Here is an 11,309-nt window from a genome sequence, read left to right as displayed (position 1 = left end):
ATGACCCTGAACATTTACAGGATGTTTGGCTCAACCTGCGGCTGTGAAGCAGGATTCTCCACCATAAACAGAATCAAAAATAAATATGGATCCAGGCTCCAATGCTCTCATTAAGCCATAAAAAAGAAAGAAAAAAACTAATGGTCAGTTCAGTTGATAAAATATGTGAATCAGGAAATTGTCAATATACCAAACATTTTTTTTTATCTAAAAAGTCAAAGTATAACATATAGGCATAAAAAAACTCATTTTATTTCAGTGTTAAATTTGGTTTTAAGTAACAGATTATAATTAAAATGCCTCTGGACCTTTACTGGTTGATGATTTACTTCATTTGGACCCCGCTGATTTTTATTGGTTACCCCTGCTCTAAACTAAAATACTGAATATTTGCACCATGCACATTTGTCTTGAAATGCTTCCTTCCATATCATTGTGTTTTGCAAGGAAGCATTTGTCTTGAAATGCATTTAATCACTGCTGCACTTTATGAAATGGAAACGTTCATGTCACCGCTAAGCTGCTGCTCATTTACTATTAAAAAGCTCACTGTATTACTGATTTACTGGTTACCCCTGGTCTAGTGGATGAACATGTAGTTGACTCGAAATTTCCCACAATGCACCTTGAATGTTACTAAATGTCAATGTCACTAGACAAGCAGATATATCCCAAGTTGATATGCAAGCGCTCTTCTTGCAAAGCATCATGGGATTTGTTCTGACAGACCTGCTGTCAGGTATTGACAATGGCGACAAATGAAGATGGTGCATGCACCATGCGGTGTGGCGGAGTCACGTGACCAACGGCGAGGGAAAAGGAGTGATCATCTGTCCGAATGGTCAGTTAACCGAGTTCACTATAAAGTCCACTATATAGTCCCCGCTCTGTATAGTGATTGAGGGATTTGGGGCGGACATTTGGACACAGCCACAGTTATTTATGGGGAAAACCACAGAGTGAAACCAGGATCAGGTCTAAAGCTGTTTCTGGGTCAAACACATTAACAGAAGAACCTCCATGTTCTTCCTCTGTTAATAAATATTAGAAAACATAAAGACTCACCGGTCGCTGAGGTCTGAAGAACTCCTTAAAGATCCACGTCCTCCTGAAATAAAACGTTTAAAGAACTTTAAACCGACTTCAAAAGCAAAGCACCAATCAATCAGGCAGGCATCAGAGAGGCTTTGACCAGCAGCTCAAAAAAATCTAAAAATAAACCTGAACCCTTCAACTAACAGCACTGAATCTAGTTTATAAACAAATCATTTAAAAACGGGGAGGAATCTGTTTAAATCAGTACTGATGGTTCAGACCTCAAAGAACCAGAAACTGATTGATTTCCTTTCAAAAAGTATAAAACTCCAGCAGCTGCTGCGTTGCAGCGTGTCCCGCGCATCAGATGCTACGAAGCTCACGACGCACTGCTTTAGCTGCTAAAAACGCGCTGCAGGACGTTTTGCTGCACAATGATGCACGTCAAACATTGACTTTGCATGTAAACTAGCTGCTCCTGCTGCCTCTGCTGCTTTAGATTTGCTGTGATCAGCTGGTGAAAAGTAGTTTTAATATATTTTAACCGAGAAAGTCCACCTAAAACTTCTGTGCAGTCAGTTCAAGATAACCATCCTGCCTTCAAATATTATTTCGCTGTCTGAGTCGCTCAGACCCCCACATACCGGGGTTGCTCTGTCACTGGGAATCCTGAGCAGCAGCTGTCTCTCTGCCAGTCGCCTTTTGGGGTTTTCAAATACTATTCATAAAGTAAACATAATTTGCCAGCAGGTTTCGACAATTTAAGTTAATTTAGGCGTTAATAAACAGTTTCAGGCAGGCTTTTAGCTAGTATTGGGTACGGCCAAGCATTGTATGCCCTTTACTTAAAAAATTTTTAAAATTGTACGTCCTATTTTTCCCCTGGAAACTTCAACATTTCACAAGCAGCAGCTGCTGGAGTTAGAAAACTTAACTTGTACTGCGCTAAGCGTTACATCAACCAATCAGAGAAGCTGATCTGGGAGCTGGCAGGGAGACAGACACAGCACTGCTGATGCAGAGCACTATGATCACTCTACTGAAACAGTTTATTAACTCCTAAATTAACTTCAATATGTCGACACCTGCCGGCAAAATATGCTCATTTTTATTATTCTCGTGCCTGCAGTTTCTAACACATACCGGTACATGAAAAACGCTAACAGTAGGGGAAAACAGCATGGAAACATAACATTGTACCTAAAATGATCTGTTGTCTTCCTTATGGAATTTCCACCTCTAGTCAAGCACACATACTTCCCATAACCAGGACAAAAGTAGTGTTGGAACAAGGAAAGAAGTTAGCTGCATTCCACCTCTAAATGCAGGAAATAGCATTTCAGAGGGAGGGTACTCCCAGACCCCCACAGGCCACGCAAAGCCTAAAGATGTGATACACCAAGGTGCACACCCTAGGAAATATTCCTAGCTATAAGCCTGTTTTCAGATGAGTTATCATAGAGATCTGCATTAGCAGTGCTGTGTCTGTTTCCCTTGAGTAGAAAACAATGGATTGCCGATCAGATCAGATTAGGACTGAACAACTGTAGAGTCTCAGTTCAGAATAATCCACTTTAGCTGTTCAGTGTTAGGGCCAGGTTAGAGATATTTTCTTATTTTTTATTTTGAGAATAAAGTCGTAAAATTCCAAGAATTACTTTTAACATAATCTTACGACTATTCTCATAAATTTGTGACTTTATTCTCCTAATTTTACAACTTTATGCTCTTAATTTTATGACTTTATTCTCGGAATTTTACGACTTTATTGTCAAAATTTTATGACTATTCTCATTGCAACTTTATTCTCGTAATTTTTCAAATTTATTCTCGAAATAGAAGAAAAGAAAATCTCTAGTCTGACCCTAATACTCCGTCATAGTATTCAGCACTAATTCAAAATAAATAAAAAATCTCCAAACTGGATTTTAAATATTTTATCTCTAAAGAATAATCCAGTTCAGGTTTGAATTAACAAAATTTGTTTTTACAAAACAACAATAAAGTTTGTCCAAGTAGAATTAGACCATTTAATAAATAAGCTGTTTTTTTAGCCATGTTTTTAAAGTCGTTATTCTGACCTACTGGGGGAATAAATTTGATCTGAGGTGACGTCCAGAAGCTCAGCGGGAATAAAATAATCATCGTCTAATCAGGAAGAAGCTGATTACTGAAATATTTTTCATTGGGAGCTCTGATTGGTCATAATGACTTTTTGTTTCACATTTGTGGAATTAATGCTAAACTAAGATTTTTGTGCTGCACAGCAACAGAAGAAACATTTGTGATTTGAAGTTTCAGGAAATCAGAAACAGTAAAAGCAGACGACATTTTTCTTCTAACATCATGTCATTAAAAATAAGTGCTGCTCAGATTTCAAGGCTTTTTTAAGACGCATACTGTAACCTTGATCTTACCAGAAGGACGAGCCTCAGACTCCTCACAGATTCTAGTTTGGTCGATTAAAAAGCAAAACAACAAAAAAACAAATGATTGAATCTCTATAAATGCGCTTCTATTTAAGGTTTTTATTTGTGTCAGTTTGCATCGGTAATCCGAAACTGTGTTGCATTCAATATCTTTCTTATTTATTGGTAACCAAGGTTACCATCACACACTTATGTGAAGAGACTTAGAGGTTGAAATCCTTCCCAACGGCTAATTAACAACCAGCTGTTTCTTCATTAAAACAGGTCAAACCTCTAACAAATGCTTTGAACACCTAGAGCTGATTTAAATTTACCTAAACAGACTAAAATTGTGTTTATGAAGAAATCTATGAGTTTTATATAATTCACAGGTTTAGTTTGTCAGATATAAGAGTTTAAAACTCCTGTTAAACTGTCCATGATATCAAAAGTTAAATTACTAATCAGATTTTAATTCATTCATACCTTTTTTTTCCCAACTCTTTTGATAACATTAAATCAAGTTTATAAACTGTTTTATTCATACATTTACCAATCAATTCTAACACGTCTTTTTGGTATTTTAGATGATGTTTCTTTTTTATACACAGTCTGCAGGTGTTTTAATTACTCCTTTTTTTTCAACTTTTTTTTATCTATACCCAAAAGAACAGTTTATACTTTACCTTTATTTACTAAACTCACACACACAGATCTAGATGTTTTATTGACATTATTCAAGTTTCCTAGATAAAAATATTCCTCATTTTAGGGAAGAAAGTGCTTCTAGTAGGAGTTGTCATAAAATACAACTTGTTTCTTGTAATTTTATGTACTTTATTCTCTTAATATTAAAGCTTTATTCTCGTAATTTTACGACTTTATTCTCGTAGTTTTACGACTTCATTCTTGCAAGTTTATGACTTTATTCTTGTAACTTTATGACTTTCCTCGTTGCGACTTTATTCTCATAATTTTACAACTTTATTCTTGTTATTTTATGATTTTATTCTCGTAACTTTATGACTTTATTCTTGCAATTTGTACAACTTTAGTCTCGTAAATTTACAATTTTTGTTCTCGTAACTTTATGACTTTTCTCGTTGTGACTTTATTCTCATCATTTTATGACGTACTCCGTGTAATTTTACAACTTTATTCTGGTTATTTTATTACTTAAATCTTCTAATTTTACGACTTTATTCTCCTAAATTTATGACTATTCATTTCAGTGTGGTGAACAGCTAGGATTTAGTAAACATACTTCAAACCTTTATTCAATATAAACTGGGATGAGATCCATTTATTAGTGTATAAACCAGTGGGGCAATAAATGAACAGGGCATGTCAAAAGTATAACTTTAGCTATTTATATGTCAAATTGTCAAATATTTTTGTTTATATATTATTTCCTGACATATTTCTTCAAAAATGTGCACATAAAAATGAAGATGACCAATAATCTCGGAGTTTATTTAAAACTGCTAATATATGTCCGTTATTTCAGCATTGATTATTAAGTGAAAAGCAAAGAAAGATGGTTTATTGAGCAACAAATTGTCGAAGTTCTTCAACTGCAGGTCGTTTTTAAGAAAAATGTATCTACAAATATGAAAAAATATACATAAAACAGGTTTAAATCAGTGTTTACCGTCATTTGGGGGCGATTAAATGAGCTAATCTCCGGCTGTAGAACTCCAGCTCCGATTAGCAGGGCTAACTCATTAGCGTCTGGTGCGCAAGGTTCCGTGAGCAGTTCAGGAAAATCGGAAACCAAAGTTTTCTTACAGTAGCTGCTCAATGGTTATAAGGGAAGTTGTGCTGAAAATTGAAATAGCCCATCAAACAGTTAATATAATTTAATTTAATTAAAAGAAAGAAAGAAAGAAAGAAAGAAAGAAAGAAAGAAAGAAAGAAAGAAAGAAAGAAAGAAAGAAAGAAAGAAAGAAAGAAAGAAGTGTTCTTTTTCTAGATGTTTGTTAGTTTGCATAGTTGCTCTTAGATAAACATTCTTAGAAAATAAATAGTTTTTACATATTAGAAATCTGACAAATAGCTTCTCCATTATTAAACTGGAACATTATTTTTTAAGGTTCATTAAAAACAACACTGGACCATGCAAAACACAGGCTTACCTTCAAAAAGCCTCATAAGGGCGAGATTTATGTACAAAAAGCAAACTTGTATATGAAATTCTGTTTTGTTTTTATAATCTTTTTGTTGTTGGCATTCATATAAATATACTGGTGTGATAAGTTAGTATAGGTTTGATTGGCTTTGGGTATATTTTGAATTTATAGCCCCCGACTGGAGAAAACTCCACCAGTCACCACTGCCATCAAATGTTTTCAGAAGCTTTTGGGGATTAGTGTATTTAAACCTGGGCTGCTGTATTTCATCAGGATTATGAAAGCATGTTGACAAAACAGCTTATAACACTATTCAACAAAGACCAGACAGTGTAGGATCTATACCAAGTTTAGACATAATGACAGAATTCGATTTCATGGGCTGCATCCTCCAAGGACGCCGTCTAACTGGACTGGATCTTTTGAGGTCCGTGAATATAAGGAGGCCGGAAGAGTTTTTGGCTGTGAATTTAAACAGGTCCAACCTTCAGCAATGCACGCTCTGTCGCTTAGCAACGATTGACACAAAAAACAGGAAAAGCATGAAAACTAAAATTTTCAAACCTGTTTATTTTTTTATATGTTTTCCTTTTTTTTTATATGTTGTAAAGTGTAAAGACTACACTCACGAGAATCAAGAGTGGAATAAAGGTGACAACCACCGGGAGCATGAACAGATAAAAGCAAATGTAATGATATAAAAAGGGTAGAAAGATATAAATAAATCAAAAAAATGTATGTAAAAAAAAAAAGTATATCTGCAAAATCTCTTAAAATCCACAACAAAAAATACTTAGTTAAGCAAATTGTGCAAAATAGCAATTAAAAAATATAAATCATATTACAGTCCCCACACTGCAAATAGAATCTGTCCTTAAATTACAGCCAAACCTATTTAAACAGTAACAGATAACAATCTTTAGATAAATCAAACATTACCGCCACATATCTGACTCAATAACTATTAAAACAACTATTTTCATTCATTTCAGACAGAACTTTTCACCTACTTGGATTATATTAAACTGCACTTCCAATTTTCACCACTGTTCGGCGCCAAGTACCTTTTCCCTGTGATCACGGAGCAGCCGGCTTGCTTGGTCTCGAGAATCCTGGGAAAACCAAGGATGGAGAGGATACACTGTATAGACTTAGAAAGGGGTCGAAATGTTTGTAAACTCATAAATCTTAGTTGAAAGAGAAAAAATTAAAATTGAAACAGAAAAATATAAGTTGATATTGAATGTCAAATTTTTACCTTATAATGTGAGAAACTACAAAATCAAACATAAAATAATGAAAATTGAATCTAAATTCTTCACCTCAGCTTGAAAAATAACTCATAATTCAGTTTGAAATGTTAATTAAACTTTTTATTTTTTTTTATTTATGTTCTTTATTACAGTTTTAGATTTTATGTCTTTTCATTTCACTGCTAAGTTTCTGCTCATTTACTGTCTGAAAGCTGTAAGAAAACAAAATTCCGTTTTGTATAAAAAAATGACAATAAAAGTTGCCTTCTGCAAGCTGTCAATCACGCTTCCCCGCTTATTCCCGTCAGATTGGGGTCAAAATCGGAAGGTGAAAATAACTGATTTGAAAGTACTTAAAAAAAATCCTGAAACTGAAAAAGCAATTTGAAACAAAAAAAAAAGAAAGTAAAAGAAATGGATTTGAATCTGAAAATCGAAAAACTGCAATAAAGAAAAAAAAAAAAAATGTATATTTAAAGCACTAAACAGAATTTAGAAAATTTGACATTAGATGTCAACTTCTATTTTTTCAGTTTTAACTAAGATTTAGAAGTTTACAAACTTTCTGATCCCTTTCTGACCCCATAACACCAGACTCATACTTCAAATCAGGCAAAAAGAAGGCTGCATTTATAGGCCGCAGAACGAGGACTCCTCAAATTCGACCAGACCTCGGCGCAGCACTATGACGTTATCGTCCTTCGGAGGACGCAGGCCCTGAATTTGAATTCAATCTCACTCTGTTTTAAGGTAGGACTGCTCATCAAACATCACTTTCCCCCTGGCAGGTGGCATGCTGCTGGTGATGACGGGCATCGCACCGAGCCTATCAGAGGGCAGGCAACAGATTGACCTCGCTGTGACTGGTGGAGCCGCCTTGTCCAAGTTCAAGGCCATGATGACGGCTCAGGGCGTGACCAATGAGACCGCTCGGAGGCTGTGCTCCGCCCACACAGATTACTTCAGCATCCTGAGAAAATCAGAGCATCAGCTGGAACTGGAGACTCCTGCAGATGGTAAAACACGATGAGCACTGATCACAGGATTACACAAAAATACATAAATACATTAAAACCTCAGCATTTCCAAAAGGTCCCTGAACCTTTAAACGGGATGGGAGGAGTAGCAGCAAAACTAATTTCCTCACTAATTCCATAATGCATGTGGCCACTGACTTTATGCCTCAGCTTTTGTCTTGATCCCTTCTTCCAGGAGTTGTTGTTGGTGTGGATGGTTTGGTTTTGGCTCAGGTTCTTCATAAACTGGGGGCGGGGCGATCCAGAGCAGGGGAGCCTGTCAATCACAGCATAGGGGCGGAGCTTCTGGTGTCCCCTGGTCAGAGAGTGCTGAAAGGTGAGACACTGATTAAAGTCCACAAACTGTTTATTGCCTCATTAATTAGTTTTTATTTTTATTTTTAGGTGCATCCTGGTTGCGGCTTCATTACGAGGATCCGGCTCCAACTCCAGATCAGATCCAACTGCTACAGGAAGCTCTGACTGTGGATGAAAAGGACAAAGAAGCAGGACAAGGACATCCTTTAGTAGCAGATGTGCTGCTGCCTCAATGAAACTAGATCCAGCTTTATTTGTTGTTTTCTGATCCGGAAATAATTTTAACTATCTTTACAAAACTGTAATATTGTGTCAGAATATATTGATGCATTTATGTTTACAACAAAAACAGCAGTTCAACAACCTTCAGATATTAATTTAACAAAAATCTTTAATGTACAAATAATATAAGAAATTAAGGATCTTATAACAGAGGTCTTCATAAATTAATTTCACTTATAAAAAAATGTTTTAAGCAGGGGTGGATTTAGGAAATTTGGGGCCCTGGCAAAGGCCCTCATGGGGCCCTCTGAATTGAAAAGACATCACATAAAGCCGGGCTCCACTGTATGAATATTTGCCATTTTTGGCCGACTTTCCAGTCGTGCAAGAAGTTTTCATTGGGGCCGACTTTCAGCCTAATGGTGCAACGTGTAGTGTACAGGGGGTAACGAGGGGCGATCACCTCGCGATCAGGAATCGTGAGGTCGGGAAAAAATTAAACATGTTTGAAATTCAGACGGCCGTCGTGGGCAAATTGCTCAGTGCGCAAACAAGGATTCTTCTTCTTCTTCTTCCTCTCAGATGAAAACACAGAAGCATGGCGGGGGTGTGAGTGAAATGTACTTCTTTCTGTAAAACTGACAGGCCTTAGTTGCCATGTTTGCTCAGCCATGTCTCTGTCCAAATAGCACACCTGACATTTCATGCTTTCTCAAAAGGAATGAAAGATTTTTCTCCTTCCTGTGTTTCCAAAAAGGCGACGGCAAAAGTAAATAACCCAGTCCTTCTTTTCACTGTAGACAAGCCATGATCTGCTTATTTGTTCTCTATTTTTCATTAGTATGACATAAGAGCTGCATGAATCATGACAGCAGACAAGATAGAGGAGAGCAGGAGGCGGGGTTATGAATCTACTTGCTCTGGAGAGCAGAGTTCGCTGCTTTTAGATATTATCACCAAACAGAGCATTAGGGAAATAGTTTTTATCAAAAACATAATTAATGAGCACAAATAAGTAATAGTTGTATTAACTATACATGTAAAAGGAGTTTTATGGGTCCCCAGGAGTGTGGGGCCCAAGGAAACTGCCTAGTTTTGCCTAACACTAAATCCCCTCTGATTTTCATGAACCCCTTTGGAAGAGGCTGTTCTTTCAATACGTTTAGAATACTGTATTTTTTGGTGTCTGGCGCCCTCTGCTGGACATTTAGGCGGTACACAGCATGTAGAGAAAATAATAAATTAGTTTGAATTCCCTTTCTGATACGCTGATCCGTGGTTTCATTGAACAAAACAAATTTGTAAAAAAAAAAAAAAAAGGGTGTTATACAGGAAAATAGAAGGAAAGTTTTTCAGTGAGTTTATTGATCGCATTAATTTCATATTTGCAACATTTGAAGAACGGTTCTTTGTTTTTTACCTCACTGCGACACAATATACCTTTTCTCTACCAGTGGGATATGTACATTTTAATAAGGTGCTTCCATGCTTTAATTAGGAAAAACAAAAACAAAAGATTAAATCCTTTAAATGGTTTTGATGAAATAACTGATGTTACTCTATTATGAAGATCACCTCTGCAGTGAAAAGTGTACTTATATTTTTAAAAATAGATGGATTGGATCAATGCAATTTGTTACAATTCAAAATATAGTTATGGAATTATTTTCTACATAAACATAATTGTTGTCATTGTTTAGCCTGTGGAATAAAAAAACAACTAGATCTTCACTTTAAAAAAAATGAAGAAAGAAGAACAAAGTGTGTTTCTAAGAGACAAGTTTTGATTTTTTGTTGTAATTTTTAATCAGTATTTTATGGTTGTCGGTTCATTATTGTAACAAATTAACTTTTATCTGGCTTGTTTATGTTTTGACTTAATTAAATGACTTCAGAGCACTAAACAAGCTCATCAGGAAGGTTTGTTTATCAGGGCCCCTAATTGTTTGTTACAAAATTTACCCTTTTTTTTAAATGCCAAAAATGGGTCTGGAATTGTTTTATTTTCTTTGGTTAGAAATTTGCAAATATCATCTCAGCCTCTAAGCCCACTGTTGAAACCAGTTCTTTCTAAATCTTAGACCATTAAACTCATCAATTTCATATCCTGGACTAATTGAAAAATTAATGCAGTTTTCTCTTTGTCTTTATTGGGAGTGTAAAAGCAGCCCTAGTTCTTCAACTGTCTGTTGCAGACCCAGATCCAATTCAGCTCAACAAGGACCTAGATTATTCTGAAGACAAAACAAGTAATAAACTGAACCTTTGATCATTTCTGAATTGCAGTATATTAAGCCAGATTAATAGATCAGAATATTCATCCTTCAGTTAAAGTAGGACACAGTGTGGACATTTTTGTTCATATTGTACCACTTCCATAATTTCTATGAAGTTTATTTCTTCTGTTCAACTAATTATTAGTCTTTTATTTTTGGCTGTCATTTAAGCTCATTTTTTTCCATGATAAATATATACATTTTTCTTATTTACTGACATTTACTCTAATTTATCTGAAAGACAAGTGATTTTACATTTTCTCTTAGTTTCTGATCTTCCGGTTTATGTGTCTTTAAACAGCTGCTAACGTGTTTGTAAAACCAGAATACGCTGGATTATTACATTTTGTTTTCCTTTATCAATGTGCAGATCATATTCTGATGACCAAACTGTGTAAAACGGGGGGAGGATACGCAAAGGTGCTTTTTTCATTACTCTTAGACATCAAAATGATATGTAAAATATCTGCAGAAACTGCTGAGAGGTTTGGCCCAAATGTAAACATATGTGGACCGTCAAAAATAACAGTAGAATATTAATAAAGAAAAAAAATCATCAGCAGGCAGCAGAGGTTGTGCAGCTGGAGGGGAGAAGATCTTTATAGTTAAACCAAATCTAAAAACAATGAATGAACTCACTAATTGTGGCATG

General features: G+C 35.6%; 1 protein-coding gene across 1 annotated transcript in view; it reads left to right on the top strand.

Annotated features, from left to right (window-relative positions):
• tymp (thymidine phosphorylase) overlaps positions 1–8,395 on the top strand; it is a 12,775-nt gene extending 4,380 nt beyond the window's left edge. Inside the window, exons 7-9 of the mRNA XM_015381600.1 lie at positions 7,614–7,841; positions 8,038–8,178; positions 8,247–8,395. Of these exons, the coding sequence (XP_015237086.1) occupies positions 7,614–7,841; positions 8,038–8,178; positions 8,247–8,395 (518 nt within the window). The remainder of the gene's footprint in view (positions 1–7,613; positions 7,842–8,037; positions 8,179–8,246) is intronic.
• Positions 8,396–11,309: the final 2,914 nt, after the last annotated feature.

This window comes from Cyprinodon variegatus, unplaced genomic scaffold (genome assembly GCF_000732505.1).
Source record: "Cyprinodon variegatus isolate N-32 unplaced genomic scaffold, C_variegatus-1.0 Scaffold237, whole genome shotgun sequence".
Classification (NCBI taxonomy): domain Eukaryota; kingdom Metazoa; phylum Chordata; class Actinopteri; order Cyprinodontiformes; family Cyprinodontidae; genus Cyprinodon; species Cyprinodon variegatus.
This window is presented reverse-complemented; position numbering and strand designations above follow the sequence as displayed.